Source organism: Cebidichthys violaceus, unplaced genomic scaffold (genome assembly GCF_023349555.1).
Source record: "Cebidichthys violaceus isolate CVI_PGR_0920_01 unplaced genomic scaffold, fCebVio1.0.p SCAF_50, whole genome shotgun sequence".
Lineage (NCBI taxonomy): Eukaryota > Metazoa > Chordata > Actinopteri > Perciformes > Stichaeidae > Cebidichthys > Cebidichthys violaceus.
In genome coordinates, this window is record NW_027176706.1 from 16,952 (window position 1) to 35,971 (window position 19,020).

The 19,020-nt window shown below is 38.1% G+C and overlaps 1 protein-coding gene and 3 gene segments (V, D, J or C); 2 read left to right on the forward strand and 2 right to left on the reverse strand.

Moving 5' to 3' along the window:
• Positions 1–1,643: 1,643 nt before the first annotated feature.
• Positions 1,644–6,285, reverse strand: LOC137887968 (uncharacterized). Its single transcript, XM_068731238.1, has 5 exons — positions 6,106–6,285; positions 5,600–5,906; positions 4,101–4,131; positions 2,083–2,164; positions 1,644–1,975 (listed from the first exon to the last, which is right to left on the reverse strand). The coding sequence occupies exons 1-5, from the start codon at positions 6,155–6,157 to the stop codon at positions 1,644–1,646; spliced, it is 804 nt and encodes a 267-aa protein (XP_068587339.1). The 5' UTR covers positions 6,158–6,285.
• On the forward strand, positions 3,809–4,595 carry LOC137888002 (Ig kappa-b4 chain C region-like). The segment is given in 1 exon segment: positions 3,809–4,595. A coding segment is annotated over 1 exon segment (261 nt).
• Positions 6,286–9,635: 3,350 nt separating the features above from the next.
• LOC137887969 (Ig kappa-b4 chain C region-like) lies at positions 9,636–10,650 on the forward strand. The segment is given in 2 exon segments: positions 9,636–9,660; positions 10,117–10,650. Coding segments are annotated over 2 exon segments (375 nt in total).
• Positions 10,651–11,693: 1,043 nt separating this feature from the next.
• On the reverse strand, positions 11,694–18,597 carry LOC137887970 (immunoglobulin kappa variable 3-11-like). The segment is given in 3 exon segments: positions 11,694–12,001; positions 18,269–18,346; positions 18,546–18,597. Coding segments are annotated over 3 exon segments (438 nt in total).
• Positions 18,598–19,020: the final 423 nt, after the last annotated feature.

Genomic DNA, 19,020 nt, shown 5'->3' on the forward strand with positions numbered 1-19,020 from the left:
TAATGTGGGTTTGACATGTTTATGTGTTTGTAATGTGGAGATTTCACCAAGTAAAGCTGTGATGAGGCCTTAAGGAAGGCAGAGGTTGAGGAACTCAGATAGTTTGTTTGAGAAACTCATCAGAAGCTTTGGACATGTGTAGAGAACCAGAAAACATGGAAGTCATCTTCAGTTCTAGACAGTGGACCGGAGCCTCCTATCTGCTTTAGGTTTTTAAATGATTCATCCTCAGCGATAGACGTCCTATTCAAGCCGTACGCTATTGTTTGGTATTTTCAATTACTTTAAAAACACAGAGTCAGTGAACTGTAGCTGTCTTCAACACATCATGATGTTTCCTCCTCACTGGCTATTTAAATCATGACACCAATGGTGGGCCGTCAGGGCCAGCAAGGCCTTCTCTGCTGGCCTAGACACTGACAGAATTATTTTTCATAAATACACTACATGTATTCTACATATTTTTCCCCTTAGCTTATTATCTCTTTGCATACAGTAGCTACTGTCTTCCTCAGTTGCGCTGCTTTCAGCACAGCTTGTTTTAAGTAGAGCTTTTATCCAATCAGATTTCTGGCCTATTTGAGTTCGTCATCATTAATGTGCGGCTTGATTGATCACTGGAGTAGCGTAACTGTTGTGAAATTAGCTAGCAGAACTTTTTAGTAAAAAGAGTTAAAGTGTAAAGATATGCAATAAGTTTTTACGTGACATTACATTTTTAGCGTTTTGATATTTTGGCCGGTGACAATTCCAGTATCTACTGTCTCTGTCGAGCGAACATTTTCAGCCCTCAAACGCATTAAAACATATTCACGAAAAACAACTGCGGAAACTTGACTGTCATCACTGGCATCCATAAATCGGGAAGGACCTCTTACTGGAACTAAACTGCACGGATGTACTGAACAACCGTGGTATTAAACTCTTTGTAAACAAAGAAAGGAGGATATACTTTGTCTTTAAATAGTGAACAGCAGCTTTGGTAAGTGAACTGCTTTTCTTTTTTTACATCTGCTGTAGCGTTACTACTGTGTTAATTTGTCAATGTGTCGTTTTTATGATATGGTTAATATTGTTCCCTCTGATGTGAATAATATGTGAATGGCCCGTGTTCTTGAGTGTGTGGTGGAATGTGTGTTTTAGCGCCGCAGTGTTGCTGGAATGTGCAGAGAACTGTTGAATCGTGTTATTTGGGTTTTATGTTATTCTACCTGCTTTGTTGTCATGTAAATATATGTGACTGGTTCTTGTCAGTTGGTTCTTGTCATTGTGTTAATTACATTGATTTTGACTTTATGCATTGCCCGTTAATAACGAAGCATCCCGTCATGCTGGAGTCATAATGAGGTTATTTGGAAGTGGTTCAACTGTAGCAGGACAGCATTGAAGGCCCAGGTATAAAATACACGGCCCTCCACTGGGTACTTCCCAGAAAATGAATATAAGTCAATGTATTGTTGTGAGAAGTCATAACATCTTGAATGTGTGTGTGTGTGTGTGTGTGTGTGTGTGTGTGTGTGTGTGTGTGTGTGTGTGTGTGTGTCTTCAGTGAAGTGTATCAGTTTCTGCAGTAGCTTCCAGCTGCAGCAGTCAGTTCAGTTTCTGTTCTGTTTGACTGAGGGAGGTTTTTGTACGACGCTTTTTCACTGTGTGAACACATACTGACTGTTGATGTAATGATAACTCTGACAGTAGTAAACTGCTGCATCTTCAGTCTGAACTCCACTGATGGTCAGAGTGAAGTCAGAGTTTGATCCACTGCCTGTAAAACGACCTGGAATCCCTGATTGTCGAGTGCTAGCAGAGTAAATGAGCAGTTTAGGAGTTTCTCCATCTCTCTGTTGGTACCAGGCTAAACGGTGATAGCTGTTATAAACATAAACATTCTGACTGGTCCTACATGTGATGGAGACGGAGCCTCCCAGAGCAGAGCTCACTGCTCCAGGCTGAGTCACTGTGACCTGGCCTCTGGACTCTGAGGACACAGAGACAAAAACATAAAGCAGAGTCACGGTTTAGTCGGCTTCATTTCAGAGGGACGGATGTTCACAGAGGAGAGGAGTTTGATTCTCTGGACTTTACCTGTGAAGCAGCAGCAGAGGAGAGTCCAGATGAGGACGGAGATCAAAGTCATGTTTTTGATGAGGACGATTTCTGTGTCTTCTGTTGTGATGAAGGACAGCTGTCAGTCATCCAGTGTTCAACTCTCAGGACTATAAACTCTCCCAGAGCACTGGAGCATGGTGCTGCTGATGCAAAGTGTCTCTCTATGGAAATGCTCTGACTGACTCCAACAGGGACTTGGATTACTGTGATGATGCTGTTTATCAATGGATCCATCACTTTATCAGAGTATTGATCAGGAATGTGTCAGTGCTCATTTATCAGAGTCTTTGGTTTGATGGAAAAACTGAAATCCAGAATATTGTTTTGATTTTCCCCAAATTCACTACCACATCAACCATCATCACTGTTGTACAAACTTAAACAAAGTTATAATTTGTCATTTGCCATTATCTAAAATAAAATGTATTTATGATAATTATTTACATTTCGCAGTATTTATTGAAGAGTTTTTCTTTACGAATATCTTATATCAATTTGTTTTACAAAGAGACAAGTAAATATTGCCCATAGATGTTCAACATTTCACAAATAAATAGTTAAATACATATGTATCATTTCTGAATCAGTTTTAAACATTTTAACCAGTGATTACATAAACTGGGTAAACTGTGAATGTGTTTGTTGAGTTTGTTTGTGTCAAAGTCAGAGAGCCGTGTCTCTCTACAGTGAGAGGTTTTTGTACGGCGGCTCAATGACTTTGTATCACTGTGGTTGACTTTTGGTGGAGGAACCAGACTGGATGTTGGAAGTAAGTCAAATATTTACATTTTAATTATTTCAGGAGTAATTTGTCTTTGTATTCTTTTATATTCAACAGACTCAGAAAAGTAGTTTTCTTTCCACCATCATGAACAACTTTTTCGTCAAATATTTTGCACTAAGAGACAAAGTTCACTTTAGCAACAGAAATTAAAATACTCATATTTAAGAAAGTAAAACATTAAATTACAGGATAATCATTAGTTCCAGTTGAAATGGTGAAGTTGCATCTTGAGGGTTTGTAGTTTTAGTTCAGTGTGTCAAAGTCAGAGAGCCGTGTCTCTCTACAGTGAGAGGTTTTTGTACGGCGGCTCAATGACTTTGTATCACTGTGGTGGACTTTTGGTGGAGGAACCAGACTGGATGTTGGAAGTAAGTTTTTGCACAATAATACTGAATGAATTATTCTAAAGTAATGTTGTAAATGTAGGTTTTTGATGTTTGAAAAAGATGAATATATCTTGTTTTAATCGTACACTTTTAGGATTCATGTTTTTATTTCTCCACTTTTATCATGGAGACTAACTCAGAGCAGCTTTACTAAACATTTATTTACTCATTCCTCTCCTACTGAAACTCAAACAGCTTGAAATGTAAAAAAGATAAAACTTCTACAAATGTTTTAAAAGTTTGGGTTCATTTCGACCTCAATTAAAACTGTTTTAAAACAAATTCTGAATCAGAATGAGTAAAATATAAATTAACAGAGTGAAGATGAAGATAGGTATTTGAAAACGTGTAAAACCTCTTCATTGTGTCAAATATTGTTTTAAAATGTTTAAATCTTTGAACAGTTTTTAATGATGACTGACATCCACATGAAGAACGTTTGATTGTAGTCACTTCATTTTCTGTACTTGTAAATGTTTCCACTAAATATTTATAAATAATGTTCAATTAAGGTTTTGGATGATAATGTTCTGATATTTGTCCACATATTGATGTTTTATCTCCAGTGTAGTTTGATATATTTCAGCTCATTCTGTATGATGATTCTCTCTGTGCTGATATGCATGAGAGGCTTCTTAAAGGGAAGTGAAACAATGTGTGAGTGAGTGACTGGTGGAGCAGAAAGAACATCTGACAGAAACTCCTTAAAGGAGAAAATCAACTCTCTCACAGTAAAGGTGTCCAAGTGTCTGGTGTTTGATTGACAGCTGTGTGGTCCCTGTCCTCTAAGCTGATTGGTGTCTCCTAGGTGATGTCCGTCCCACCCTGACGGTGCTGCCCCCGTCCAGTGAGGAGCTGCAGCAGGGGAAGGCCACGCTCATGTGCCTGGCCAACAAGGGCTTCCCCTCAGACTGGAGTCTGGCCTGGAAGGTGGACGACAGCAGCAGCAGCAGCAGCAGCTGGGAGGAGAGCAGGAGCCCCGGGGTGCTGGAGAAGGACGGCCGCTACAGCTGGAGCAGCACCCTGAGGCTCCCTGCAGACCAGTGGAGGAAGGTGGGCTCTGTGACCTGTGAGGCCACCCAGGCCTCCCAGACTCCTCTCTCAGAGACACTGAGGAGAGACCAGTGTTCCCAGTCCTGACCTGACTCACTGGACTCTGATACTGGTTTCACTCTGATACTCTCAGTCTGTACTCTGTAACTCTTTATGTCTGTTTATCTTTTTCTTTCACTGTCTGTCCCAGACATGTACATGTTTCATTCATACCGTTTTGATGCTAATTTTGATTAATCCAACAAAATAAATAACTTTTCATCAAATTCAATGTCATGATGTATGTTATTGTAAAATAAACTGATGTTTCTTTCTTAATAATTCCAATACATCTAGAAATAATTAACTCATCTGAGTCTTGGGGTTTTATTATTGCTTATGAATGTCTAAAGAAATAACATAAAATTAATAAATGTTTTTTTTGATAGTTTTCATGTTTTGAAAAATGACGAGATAATCACGACTATCAGTTAATGTCACCCAGACATGATAGAAGTAAATTCATCCTTTATTCTAGATTCCTTCAAACTTTTGTGACGTCAGAATCTGCTTCATTACACTGACTGCCAATTCATATTTTTATAACAAAGCTGATCATTAAAATATTTCAAGAAGAATTGGATATACTGTATTTATATCAGATATATAGTGTGTCATTGGTAGAAACACAGTTTTAAAAGTGTTCAGCAAGTATGAAGAATCTGAATGAATTACAAAGTCTGAGAAGTTTAAATTAAATCTGAGTAATAAAGTAGGATATCTTCAACATATTATGTCATTATAGTATCAGTATCAGCAGTGTGATCAAAATATAAAATAACTTAAGCGTTTCACCATGAACACAGGATTATTGAATACACACAATGTATTGAGGTACGTTGGAAACTGTTTAACTTGAATATCAACCAAATTTTAAATTAAATTTGAATCACTTGAAGAATAACTGTCAAAAACACATGGAAGTAAATATTGTTTTTCAGAGGCAAATATTTAGTGTTCATGTTACTTTTAATAACTTCTCTATTTTCCAACTCATCTTTGATGAGACTTTAAATATATTATTATTATTATTATTATTATTAATAGATTAATTCCCGATTTCAACAAGATTACCATTATCATTTACTGTAGTATAAATATTATATCCTGACATGTAACTATTAAAACGATTTCATTTCAGTCAAATGTAAAGTGTCTGTATTTCTGTGCAGCTGTTGAGTCAGATCAGTTCCTCTCCTGCTGAGAAGGTTTTTGTACGACGGTGTATCACTGTGTGAACGGCCAACTGTGGCCACTCTGTGAACAATAATAATCTCCTGCATCTTCAGTCTGAACTCCACTGATGGTCAAAGTAAAGTCAATTCCAGATCTACTTCCAACGAAACGATCTGAAACTCCAGACTGACGAGTTGTAGCGTATGAAATCATAAGTCTGGGAGATTCTGCATGTTTTTGAAGGTACCAGTGAAGGTAGCTTCCCATATCTGAACTGGCTTTACATCTGATGGAGACAGTCTGTCCTGGAACAACAGACTGAGATCCAGGAGACTGAGTCAGGACGATTTCTCCTGATGAATCTGGAAAACATGAAAAAGAGCAGAAGGGTTATTGAGACAAATCCAGTTTGGAGAAAGATGATCAACATCCAAACAGAAGAGTCTCATTTCTTCAACATGGAGAACAGATGGAAGAAGGTAAATGCTGCTTGTTTCACTGTTTCTCCATCACAGCAGAACATCATTGTGGTGAAGCAAAGTTTTCAGAAGAGAGTCTCACCCTGAACAAGGAGCCCCAGGGTGGTCAGCAGTAGAGTCAGTGACATCATCATTGTGCTGCCGGCGTGTCAGTGTCTCTGAAAGGCCTGGACAGCCACTGATCAACACTGGCCTCTTAACGGCTGGGAGCAGAGAGGCAGGACACATATGCAAACACTCAGAGTCAGTGAAGTGTAGCTGTCCTCAACACATCATCATGTTTCCTCCTCACTGATGACAGCTTTGATCTACACATTTACATATTTACATGTGGAGGACATTGAATGGTCTGGTAGTAAACTGATCCAGTGACTTGTGGACAGTTTTTTTCCGTCTTTCCAGTTTGGTATTATGGTCTTTTTGGACAGTGATGAGTGATATCAATATCAATGTGGGTTTGACATGTTTATGTTTGTAATATGGAGATTTCACCAAGTAAAGCTGTGATGAGGCTTTAAGGAAGGCTGAGGTTGAGGATTTCAACCAGAAGTTTTGGACATGTGGACAGAACCAGAAAACATGGAAGTCATCATCAGTTTTAGACGGTGGACTAAATTTGATAAATGACCCATTCTACTTCCTATTAAAGTCTTACTCTATTATTTGGTAATTTTAATAACGTTAAAAAGAACCAAATGATTGATTCAGCATCTAGAGCTGTCCCGTGATCTTCCTGAGCAGACTGACAATTAAATATTATTTGATCAAACCAGATCTGCCAACACATTTAATTGGACTTCATGGAATAATTTAATATCAAACATGGATATAGTTTACTCTATCAATGGAGATCAATCTCCAACACAAAGAACACGTTCAGCCCACCGTCTATTCCAGTTGGACAGATTTAATTCACTCAAGTTCATGTAGATGTGAGTTCTCTGAAGATCTTCATGCTGCACTTTAACAACTTCTCGTCCACCTTGACTGAAAAGTTGAGGTTGAAAGTCGAAGCTGTACAATTAAAACTATTTCACCACAAGGTCCATTCAGTAGTTTACCTGTTGGGAATTTGAAAATCTACATTTCAATGACAACTGGGCGACTCCATCTGCTGAGGATGTGACTGAAGGCTCAACAACAGTTAGTGGATGAACATTGAGAAGAGATTGTTTTGATGTTTTCAGGGTGAAGAATTCACTTTTAATCTCAATGTATTTGTTGGGTTTTTGAGTTGCATGTAAGGGAAAATGTGTTTTTGTATACAAATTATATACATGCAGATATGAAGATAAAATTAATGTTTTCAGGTTTGCTTTTCTTGATTCTTTGGTAAATCAGATTAGAACATAAATCTATAACAGGATATGAATGGATAGCTTTGGTGGAAAGATCACCAGGATCATTTTTTGTCATTGAAATTCTTGTGATAAATGTTCATTAGTGGCTACAGCAACAATAGTAATAAAGTCAATCCTCTAGATGAAAATATATGTTTGTGTGTGTGTGTGTGTGTGTGTGTGTGTGTGTGTGTGTGTGTGTGTGTGTGTGTGTGTGTGTGTGTGTGTTTGTGTCTTCAGTGAAGTGTATCAGTCTCTGCAGTAGCTTCCAGCTGCAGCAGTCAGTTCAGTTTCTGTTCAGTCTGACTGAGGGAGGTTTTTGTACGATGCTTTTTCACTGTGTGAACAGATCATGACTCTTGGCGTCGAATTCCCCCTTACAGTAGTAAACTGCTGCATCTTCAGTCTGGACTCCACTGATGGTCAGAGTGAAGTCAGAGTTTGATCCACTGCCTGTAAAACGATCTGGAATCCCTGATTGTCGAGAAGTTGCTCTATAGATAAGAAGTTTAGGAGCTTCTCCGTCTCTCTGTTGGTACCAGGCTAAATAGTGATATGAGCTACTATAATAAACATTGTGACTGGTCCTACATGTGATGGAGACGGAGCCTCCCAGAGCAGAGCTCACTGCTCCAGGCTGAGTCACTGTGACCTGGCCTCTGGACTCTGAGGACACAGAGACAAAAACATAAAGCAGCGTCACGGTTTAGTCGGCTTCATTTCAGAGGGACGGATGTTCACAGAGGAGAGGAGTTTGATTCTCTGGACTTTACCTGTGAAGCAGCAGCAGAGGAGAGTCCAGATGAGGACGGAGATCAAAGTCATGTTTTTGATGAGGACGATTTCTGTGTCTTCTGTTGTGATGAAGGACAGCTGTCAGTCATCCAGTGTTCAACTCTCAGGACTATAAACTCTCCCAGAGCACTGGAGCATGGTGCTGCTGATGCAAAGTGTCTCTCTATGGAAATGCTCTGACTGACTCCAACAGGGACTTGGATTACTGTGATGATGCTGTTTATCAATGGATCCATCACTTTATCAGAGTATTGATCAGGAATGTGTCAGTGCTCATTTATTAGAGTCTTTGGTTTGATGGAAAAACTGAAATCCAAAATATTTTCTGGATTTTCCCCGAATTCACTACAACATCAACCATCATCACTGTTGTACAAGCTTAAACAAAGCTATTATTTGTAATCTTCCATAATCTACAATATGTATTTATGATAATTATCTACATTTAGCAATATTTATTGAAGAGGTTTTTTTTTACGAATATCTTATATCAATTTGTTTTACAAAGAGACAAGTAAATATTGCCCATAGATGTTCAACATTTCACAAATAAGTTGTTAAATACATATGTGTCCTTTGTGAATCAGTTTTAAACATTTTAACCAGTTATTACATAAACTGGGTAAACTGTGAATGTGTTTGTTGAGTTTGTTTGTGTCAAAGTCAGAGAGCCGTGTCTCTCTACAGTGAGAGGTTTTTGTACGGCGGCTCAATGACTTTGTATCACTGTGGTACACGTTCGGTGGAGGAACCAGACTGGATGTTGGAAGTAAGTCAAATATTTACATTTTAATTATTCAGGAGTAATTTGTCTTTGTATTCTTTTATATTCAACAGACTCAGAAAAGTAGTTTTCTTTCCACCATCATGAATGACTTTTTCAGCAAATATTTTGCACTAAAAGACAAAGTTCACTTCAGCAACAGAAATTGAAAAACTCATCGTTAAGAAAGTAGAACATTAAATTACAGGATAATCATTACTTTTAATTAAAATGGTGAAGTTTCATCTTGAGGGTTTGTAGTTTTAGTTCAGTGTGTCAAAGTCAGAGAGCCGTGTCTCTCTACAGTGAGAGGTTTTTGTACGGCGGCTCAATGACTTTGTATCACTGTGGTGGACTTTTGGTGGAGGAACCAGACTGGATGTTGGAAGTAAGTTTTTGCACAAATATACTAAATTAATTATTCTAAAGTAATGTTTTAAATGTAGTTTTTGATGTTTGAAAAAGATGAATATATCTTGTTTTAATCGTACACTTTTAGGATTCATGTTTTTATTTCTCCTCCTTTATCATGGAGACTAACTCAGAGCAGCTTTACTAAACATGTATTTACTCACTCCTCTCCTACTGAAACTCAAACAGCTTGAAATGTAAAAAAGATAAAACTTCTACAAATGTTTTAAAAGTTTGGGTTCATATCGACCTCAATTAAAACTGTTTTAAAACAAATTCTGAATCAGAGTGAGTAAAATAGAAATGAACAGAGTGAAGATGAAGATAGGTAATTGAAAATGTGTAAAACCTCTTCATTGTGTCAAATATTGTTTTAAAATTTTTAAATCTTTGAACAGTTTTTAATGATGACTGACATCCACATGAAGAACGTTTGATTGTAGTCACTTCATTTTCTGTACTTGTAAATGTTTCCACTAAATATTTTAAAGTAATGTTTAGTTAATGTTTTGGATGATAATGTTTTGATATTTGTCCACATATTGATGTTTTATCTCCAGTGTAGTTTGATATATTTCAGCTCATTCTGTATGATGATTCTCTCTGTGCTGATATGCATGAGAGGCTTCTTAAAGGGAAGTGAAACAATGTGTGAGTGAGTGACTGGTGGAGCAGAAAGAACATCTGACAGAAACTCCTTAAAGGAGAAAATCAACTCTCTCACAGTAAAGGTGTCCAAGTGTCTGGTGTTTGATTGACAGCTGTGTGGTCCCTGTCCTCTAAGCTGATTGGTGTCTCCTAGGTGATGTCCGTCCCACCCTGACGGTGCTGCCCCCCTCCAGTGAGGAGCTGCAGCAGGGGAAGGCCACGCTCATGTGCCTGGCCAACAAGGGCTTCCCCTCAGACTGGAGTCTGGCCTGGAAGGTGGACGACAGCAGCAGCAGCAGCAGCAGCTGGGAGGAGAGCAGGAGCCCCGGGGTGCTGGAGAAGGACGGCCGCTACAGCTGGAGCAGCACCCTGAGGCTCCCTGCAGACCAGTGGAGGAAGGTTGGCTCTGTGACCTGTGAGGCCACCCAGGGCTCCCAGACTCCTCTCTCAGAGACACTGAGGAGAGACCAGTGTTCCCAGTCCTGACCTGACTCACTGGACTCTGATACTGGTTTCACTCTGATACTCTCAGTCTGTATTCTGTAACTCTTTATGTCTGTTTAACTCTTTCTTTTACTCACTCACTGTCTCAGTACATGTTGCCTTGATAACATTTTGTTGTTGTAATTCAGGTTGATTTAAAACAATAAAGTACTTTTCATGAAGAGAATTGTTTTCATGTATAATTTTATTAAATAAACAGATGTTGCTGTTTTAAAAGTTAAAGAGAAAGATTCAGTCTTTAAAATTAAAACATTTCTGGCAATTTTGGAAGAAAACAACTTTAAGTTAATATAATGCCATGTTGAATGTTCTTTTATATTTACCATAATAAAGAACTTTTCATCAAATTAGTTGTTTTCACATACGTTATTAAAAAATAAACAGGTGTTGCTTTTTTATAGTTCCATTAATTTTGGAAACATTCAACCCAACTGAGTCCAATGTTTTAAAATGGCTTTGACATTTCTCTAAAAATAATGTAATAATACTATACTGTTGTGTTTAATATTTTTTTCAGATTTTTAAAGAAACTAGTTTGATAATCATTACTTTGAGGTTCTTTTGACCCTGACATAATATAATTAAATCCACCATTTATTCCAGATTCCTTAAATATTGTATGACTTGAATCTGCTTCATTACTCTGAATGGAATTGTAGTTTTTTCTATAAAAATGGAATCTTATATAGTTTAAAGAAAATTAGATATACTTCATGTATATCACAAATTAAGTTTGTCATTGGTAGAAACTCTCAAGTGGAAACATATTTAGAAGTTTCAAAAATGACATAAGATGTGTTTTACTATAAACACAAGATCATATAAACAAACTCAATGTGTTTATTTGTGTTGGAAAAGATAAATGTTTTACTATTTTAACGTATAATATTTTTGAATTACTTGAAAAATAATCTTTAGAACACATGGAAGTAAATATTATATTTCAGAGTCAAATATATATTGTTTATGTTACTTGTATTAACTTATCTACTTTTTGACTTATCTTTCATGAGACTTTAATTATTTTGATAAATAACCTATTTCAACAAGATTACCATTAAAACTTACTATAGTATAAATAATATTTCTTGACATTATTCTGTTATATTATATTCATAGTTGTTCTAACTTAAAGTGTCTGTATTTCTGTGCAGCTGTTGATTCAGATCAGTTCCTCTTCAGCTGAGGAGGTTTTTGTACGACGGTGTATCACTGTGTGAACGGGAAGCCGTTAGAGTGCTGACAATAATAATCTCCTGCATCTTCAGTCTGAACTCCACTGATGGTCAAAGTGAAGTCAGTTCCTGATCCACTTCCACTGAAACGATCTGAAATCCCAGACTGACGAGTTGTAGCGTCATAAATCAAAAGTTTGGGAGATTCTCCTGATTTCTGAAGGTACCAGTGAAGGTAGCTACTAACACTTGAACTGGTTTTACATCTGATGGAGACAGTCTGTCCTGGAACAACAGACTGAGATCCAGGAGACTGAGTCAGGATGATTTCTCCTGATGAATCTGGAAAACATGAAAAAGAGCAGAAGGGTTATTGAGACAAATCCAGTTTGGAGAAAGATGATCAACATCCAAACAGAAGAGTCTCATTTCTTCAACATGGAGAACAGATGGAAGAAGGTAAATGCTGCTTGTTTCACTGTTTCTCCATCACAGCAGAACATCATTGTGGTGAAGCAAAGTTTTCAGAAGAGAGTTTCACCCTGAACAAGGAGCCCCAGGGTGGTCAGCAGTAGAGTCAGTGACATCATCATCGTGCTGCCGGCGTGTCAGTGTCTCTGAAAGGCCTGGACAGCCACTGATCAACACTGGCCTCTTAACGGCTGGGAGCAGAGAGGCAGGACACATATGCAAACACTCAGAGTCAGTGAAGTGTAGCTGTCCTCAACACATCATCATGTTTCCTCCTCACTGATGACAGCTTTGATCTACACATTTACATATTTACATGTGGAGGACATTGAATGGTCTGGTAGTGAACTGATCCAGTGACTTGAGGACAGTTTTGTTCCGTCTTTCCAGTTTGGTATTATGTTCTCTTTGAACAGTGATGAATGATATCAATATTAATGTGGGTTTGACATGTTTATGTTTGTAATGTGGAGATTTCACCAAGTAAAGCTGTGATGAGGCTTTAATGAAGGCTGAGGTTGAGGATCTCAGATCGTTTGTTTGAGAAAATCAACCAGAAGTTTTGGAAATGTGGACAGAACCAGAAAACATGGAAGTCATCTTCAGTTCTAGACCGAAGTCTAGGTGGACCGAAGCCTCCTATCTGCTTTAAGTTTTTAAATGATCCATCCTCCTTCCCGATGGAAAAAGAAAATTCTTCAAAACACCAAAAGAAGCGGCAGCATTCCTGCGGGACTCCCCGGGACAAACATAACGGACCAGGCGGACGGAACCAACAGGTGGATGAAACCCAGACACGCAGCAGCAGCTCTCAGGAGCTGTCTAGCTTTAGCACTGCCGTCACTCTTGTTAGGTTAAAGATGTTGGGATAAAGTAAGTGATGGCAACAATTCAAGTTTAAGTTTTATCTGATAGATTGGTTTCATATTAACCCACCCTGCTTGCGTTCTAATAATTTCAGAAAAGGGTGTTTTCAGCATTTGTTATAATTTCTTGTCACACTTAAAATTCGATACTATACATATTGTTAAAATTTTTCTCAGACAAAGCCTTGGGCTGGTTTGTATGTTTCTGAACCAGCCAGACATGTCATAATTGACAAGTGCAAAGTGCACAACCCAGTTTGATAGGGAAGATAGTGTCAAATGTTCAGGATTAGGCACTTGGGGTGAAGGGGTTTGTTTTCTTCGTTAATGTTGGTGCTTTGGTTTATCTTTTTTTATTTGATCACAGGAGATACACTGGCTCTTGCACAGTGAATTTACAAAGAGGCGATGACACTCTGATGTCCACACTTGGCATTAATGAATAGGGTAGTGAAGTTTGTTAGCTTTAATGTGAATGGGCTAAATGGACCTGTTAAAAGGAAGAGAGTTTTGACACACCTTAAAAAACTGCAAACAGATATCGCTTTTTTACAAGAGACCCATCTTACCACACAGTAGCATAAAAAGCTGAGAAGAGAATGGGTAGGACACGTACTATCATCATCATTTAACTCAAAAGCAAGGGGGGTTGCTATTTTAATACCGTATTTTTCGGACTATAAGACGCACCGGATTATAAGGCGCACTGTGAATTAACGTGTCTATGTTCACACATAAACCGCACCGGATTATAAGGCGCATTAAGCAAAACAACACAGTCCGGTAAATCAAACTTTATTCAACTCAGTTGTAACAACAAATACCGGTACAGAAAAATACACTCACTTATCGATTCATTCCTCTTCCACAAATCCATCGAATTCTTCATCTTCAGTGTCTGAGTGAAACAGCTGTGCGATTTCGGCATCAAGAATGCCCGAATCCCTCTCGTCATTTTCCGAGTCAGTCTTGTTGCTGTTATCGGTACTTGGCTGTTCAGTGATGATTCCAGCTATCGTGAAAGCTCGGACGACAGTTGCGACCGATGGTTACTTGTTGTGCTTATTGATCGATTTTGACTTTTAGTTTAGACATTACATTCCTGTTACGGGGCCAATCAGGTAGTGACACAGCGTACCGTAATGCTCCGAATATCCATTGAGCGGAGCGGCTTCGTTGCTTACCAAAGTCGTACTTACATATTTCGACAGATTTTTGAGCACATTGTACCACATAAAATCGATCAATAAGCACAACAAGTGACCATGCTTAAGGCGCGCTGGATTATAAGGCGCACTGTCAATTTTTGAGAAAATGTAAGGATTTTAAGTGCGCCTTATAGTCCGAAAAATACGGTAAATAAAAACATTCCAGTGACAATTGGAGAAACTATAATTGATCCATCAGGCCGCTATGTCTTAGTTAATTGCCAAATTTACTCTGAACCCTGGACACTGTTAAACGTATACGCACCTAACTATGATGATGAATCCTTTATTCAAGATATTTTCATGAAGGTATCAGGGGGACAACAAAACATACTTGTAGGAGGTGACTTTAATTTTTGCTTAGACCCTATGTTAGATAAGTCAGCCACAACAACATCCAGAACAAAAGCAGCTAAAACTACCTTATCATTTATGAAAGATCTAAACCTGACTGATGTGTGGAGACAGATGCACCCTCAAACTAGAGACTACTCCTTTTACTCCTGCCCACACAACTCTCACACCAGGATTGACCTATTCTTATTGTCAACACAGCTAATTCATAGAACACTAGAATCTGAATATGTATCTAGGATGCTGTCTGATCATTCACCTTTGACCCTATCTATTTTGATGCCAGAAAAACCAGCAAACCAATATAGATGGCGTCTGAACCCTACTCTCCTTCATAGACCAGACTTTTGCCAGTTTATTAGGGACCAGATAACTTTTTTTTGTGAGACAAACTGCGCCTCCTCCCCTAATAGTTTCATATTATGGGCTAAGAGGACAAATAATATCTTATACAAAGGGTATCAAAAATAAATATATGGCAGAGATAAATGAGCTAGAAGCAGATATTTTGAAATTGGAAAAGGAGTTTCAACAATCTGGGTCTAAAGAACTTTACAAACGGCTGGTTAACAAAAAACTGAAATACAATACATTACATACCTATACAGTTGAAAAAAAATGTTTACGAACCAAACAAAAATATTATGAATTGGGAGAGAAAGCTCACAAAATTCTGTCCTGGCAATTGAGAACAGAGGAAAGCTCAAGGACAATTAATGCAATTCAAACTGAAACGGGTGCAACCTCACACAACCCAACAGAAATTAACGATGCATTCAAACAGTTTTATACAAATCTATATACATCAGAATCACCAGAGGATCTATCTAAGATTGATGAATTTCTGTCCACTATTGAATTACCGAAACTCGGCCACGAAGACCAAAAGAATCTTGATTTGCCCTTCACCCAGAAAGAAATTGAAAAGGCCTTCTGCTCACTACAATCCAATAAATCACCAGGAGAGGATGGCTTCCCTCCTGAATTCTACAGAGAATTTAAGGACTTACTTACCCCCCTTATAATGGATGTGATTAATTTAGCATCCAAAACTCAAACTCTTCCAGAATCATTCTCCACTGCCATAATCACTGTGATTCACAAAAAAAAATAGAGATCCATTAAAGTGTTCCTCTTTTCGACCTATTTCCTTGTTGAATTCAGATTACAAATTGATTTCCAAAGCCCTGGCTAACAGGCTTGGCCAATATTTGCCAAAATGAATAAACCCAGACCAGAGCGGCTTTATTTTGAAACGCTCATCAGCCAATAACTTGTGCAGACTCTTTAATATTATCCATCTAACAAAATCTAAAACTGAACCTAGTGTAGCTGTAGCATTAGATGCTGAAAAGGCCTTTGATAGGCTAGAGTGGCCGTACTTATTCAAAGTTTTGGGCAAGTTTGGATTTGGCCATTTGTTTATCAATTGGGTGAAAACCCTTTACCATAAACCCAGAGCCAAAATTACCACAAATGGACAGACTTCGACAGCATTTCCCTTGAGTAGATCGAGTCGACAGGGTTGCCCTCTGTCTCCAGGACTCTTTGTCCTGGCTAGTGAACCACTTGCTGAAGCAATTAGACGGGATCCAGATATAAAGGGGTTCAGAGTGGACCAAATAAATCATAAAATGAATCTCCTGGCAGATGATGTAATTCTGTATCTAACAGACCCGGTTAACTCTCTCACTAAACTACAGACGCTACTAAACACCTATAGTGCTATTTCAGGATACAAGGTCAATTTGGAAAAAAGTGAAATTATTCCACTCACAAACTTTGATCACACTGAATACCAACAAACAACCCCATTTAAGTGGCTACCGAATATTAAATATCTAGGAATAATTACAGATAATGATCTTAAAAACTTGTACAAATTGGATTACCTCCCATTGCTGAGTAAAATCGAGAACGACCTACGTCGATGGATGAATCTACCCATTACTCTAACTGGTCGAATAAACTGTGAAAATGAATATTCTCCTGAGGTTGCAGTATCTTTTCCAGTCCTTACCCATTCCATTACCTCAAACCTTTTTAAAACCCTCAACAAACACATTAGGCAGTTTTTATGGAACTGTAAAATGCCAAGGGTGTCAATGGAAAAATGAACATGGGATTATAGTCTAGGAGGTTTTCAACTACCCATTTTAAAGAAATATTATTTAGCAGCCCAGATGCGATATATTTTGTCATTTTTTGACGGTGGTGCTGCCCCCTCTTGAATACAAATTGCACTTCATCCTTTGAAAGAAGAAGCCTCCAGTGATTTTATTTATAAATGGAACTCCAAAACCATATCCAGTAGGACAGACAATCCTATTTTGAAACATTTTATTAAAATATGTTATGAAGTTCACAAAACTCTTGGACTAAATATGAGACTATCACCAAAATCACCTCTAACACAAAATGAACTTCTACCCATGACTAAATAACAAGATTCTGGAGACTTGGCATGACAGAGGAATCCAGCATCTCGAAGATTGCTTTGATCAAGGACTTGTCATGTCTTTTGAAGAACTGAAGAGAAAGTAGGACTTGTCCAGTAGAACTTTCTTTTGTTACCTCCAGTTAAGATCTTTTTTGAGAACCAACCTGGGCCCTGGAATGACTCTACCTGTGTTAACTAATGTGGAAAAATTGCTTCACCAGGGAAATGTGTACAAATTTATTTCTAAAATGTACTCCATGTTGCTGAATGAGGGCCCAAAACCAGGATTACACAGATCCAGGATGAGATGGGAATCAGACTTGAATATAACAATTGATGAACAACTCTGGTCAGATTTGTGCCAGAACAGTTTGTCAGCAACGGTTAATGCCCGGTACAGACTTGTTCATTATAATTTTCTTCATCAGCTGTACCTCACCCCACAGAAGCTACATAAATCCAAACCTGAATTGTCATAAATGTGTTTCAGATGTGGTATAGAGGTTGGCTCCTTCCTACACTGTACCTGACTTTGTACAAAGGTGAGGTCCTTTTGGTATGACTTTTGTAATACAATAACTAAGATCACAGGTGTTACCTTTCCATTAGATCCTGAGCTATGTTTACTGGGAAACTTCACAACTCTCAACAGGTCTTTAACAAAGCCCCAAATTAAACTTGCAGTAATTGCTTTATGTGTGGCCAGGAAATGTATTGCAATGACATGGAAATCTGATTCCCCCACTCTCATCGACAAATGGTCTGTGGAAATGAACAGTTGTATTCCTCTTGAAAAGATTACATATAGTCTCAGAAAAAGATATCATTTATTTTTAAAAATCTGGCAGCCTTATTTGGAGTACATGGGTACAACACTAACATTACAATAGGACTGTAATTATTTGAAGTTACAATATGCTTTGTGCTGTGTCACTTTATGCACCAACCTTTTTTGTTTTTTGGTTTGTTCGGGTGGGGGGAATTATTTATTTATTTACTTAATTTTATTTCATGTATTTGTGTTTTTTTTTTCTTTATTTATTTACTTAATTTTATTTCATGTATTTGTGGGTTTTTTTCTTTCTTAGCGTGTTATGTAATTTTTTGTAATGTTTAATGTATTGTGTTCTGTAAGCTCTGCACGTTCTCTTCCTTGGTTAAAAAACTTGGAAAAATAAAATATTCCAAAAAGAAATCAAAAGTTTGGGAGACTCTGTAGATTTCTGAAGGTACCAGTGAAGGCTGCTACCAACACTTGAACTGGTTTTACATCTGATGGAGACAGTCTGTCCTGGAACAACAGACTGAGATCCAGGAGACTGAGTCAGGATGATTTCTCCTGATGAATCTGGAAAACATGAAAAAGAGCAGAAGGGTTATTGAGACAAATCCAGTTTGGAGAAAGATGATCAACATCCAAACAGAAGAGTCTCATTTCTTCAACATGGAGAACAGATGGAAGAAGGTAAATGCTGCTTGTTTCACTGTTTCTCCATCACAGCAGAACATCATTGTGGTGAAGCAACGTTTTCAGAAGAGAGTCTCACCCTGAACAAGGAGCCCCAGGGTGGTCAGCAGTAGAGTCAGTGACATCATCATTGTGCTGCCGGCGTGTCAGTGTCTCTGAAAGGCCTGGACAGCCACTGATCAACACTGGCCTCTTAACGGCTGGGAGCAGAGAGGCAGGACACATATGCAAACACTCAGAGTCAGTGAAGTGTAGCTGTCCTCAACACATCATCATGTTTCCTCCTCACTGATGACAGCTTTGATCTATGCATTTACATATTTACATGTGGAGGACATTGAATGGTCTGGTAGTGAACTGATCCAGTGACTTGAGGACAGTTTTGTTTTCGTCTTTCCAGTTTGGTAATATGTTATTTTAGGACAGTGATGAATGATATCAATATCAATGTTGGTTTGACATGTTTATGTGTTTGTAATATGGAGATTTCACCAAGTAAAGCTGTGACGAAGCTTTAAGGAAGGCTGAGGTTGAGGATCTCAGATCGTTTGTTT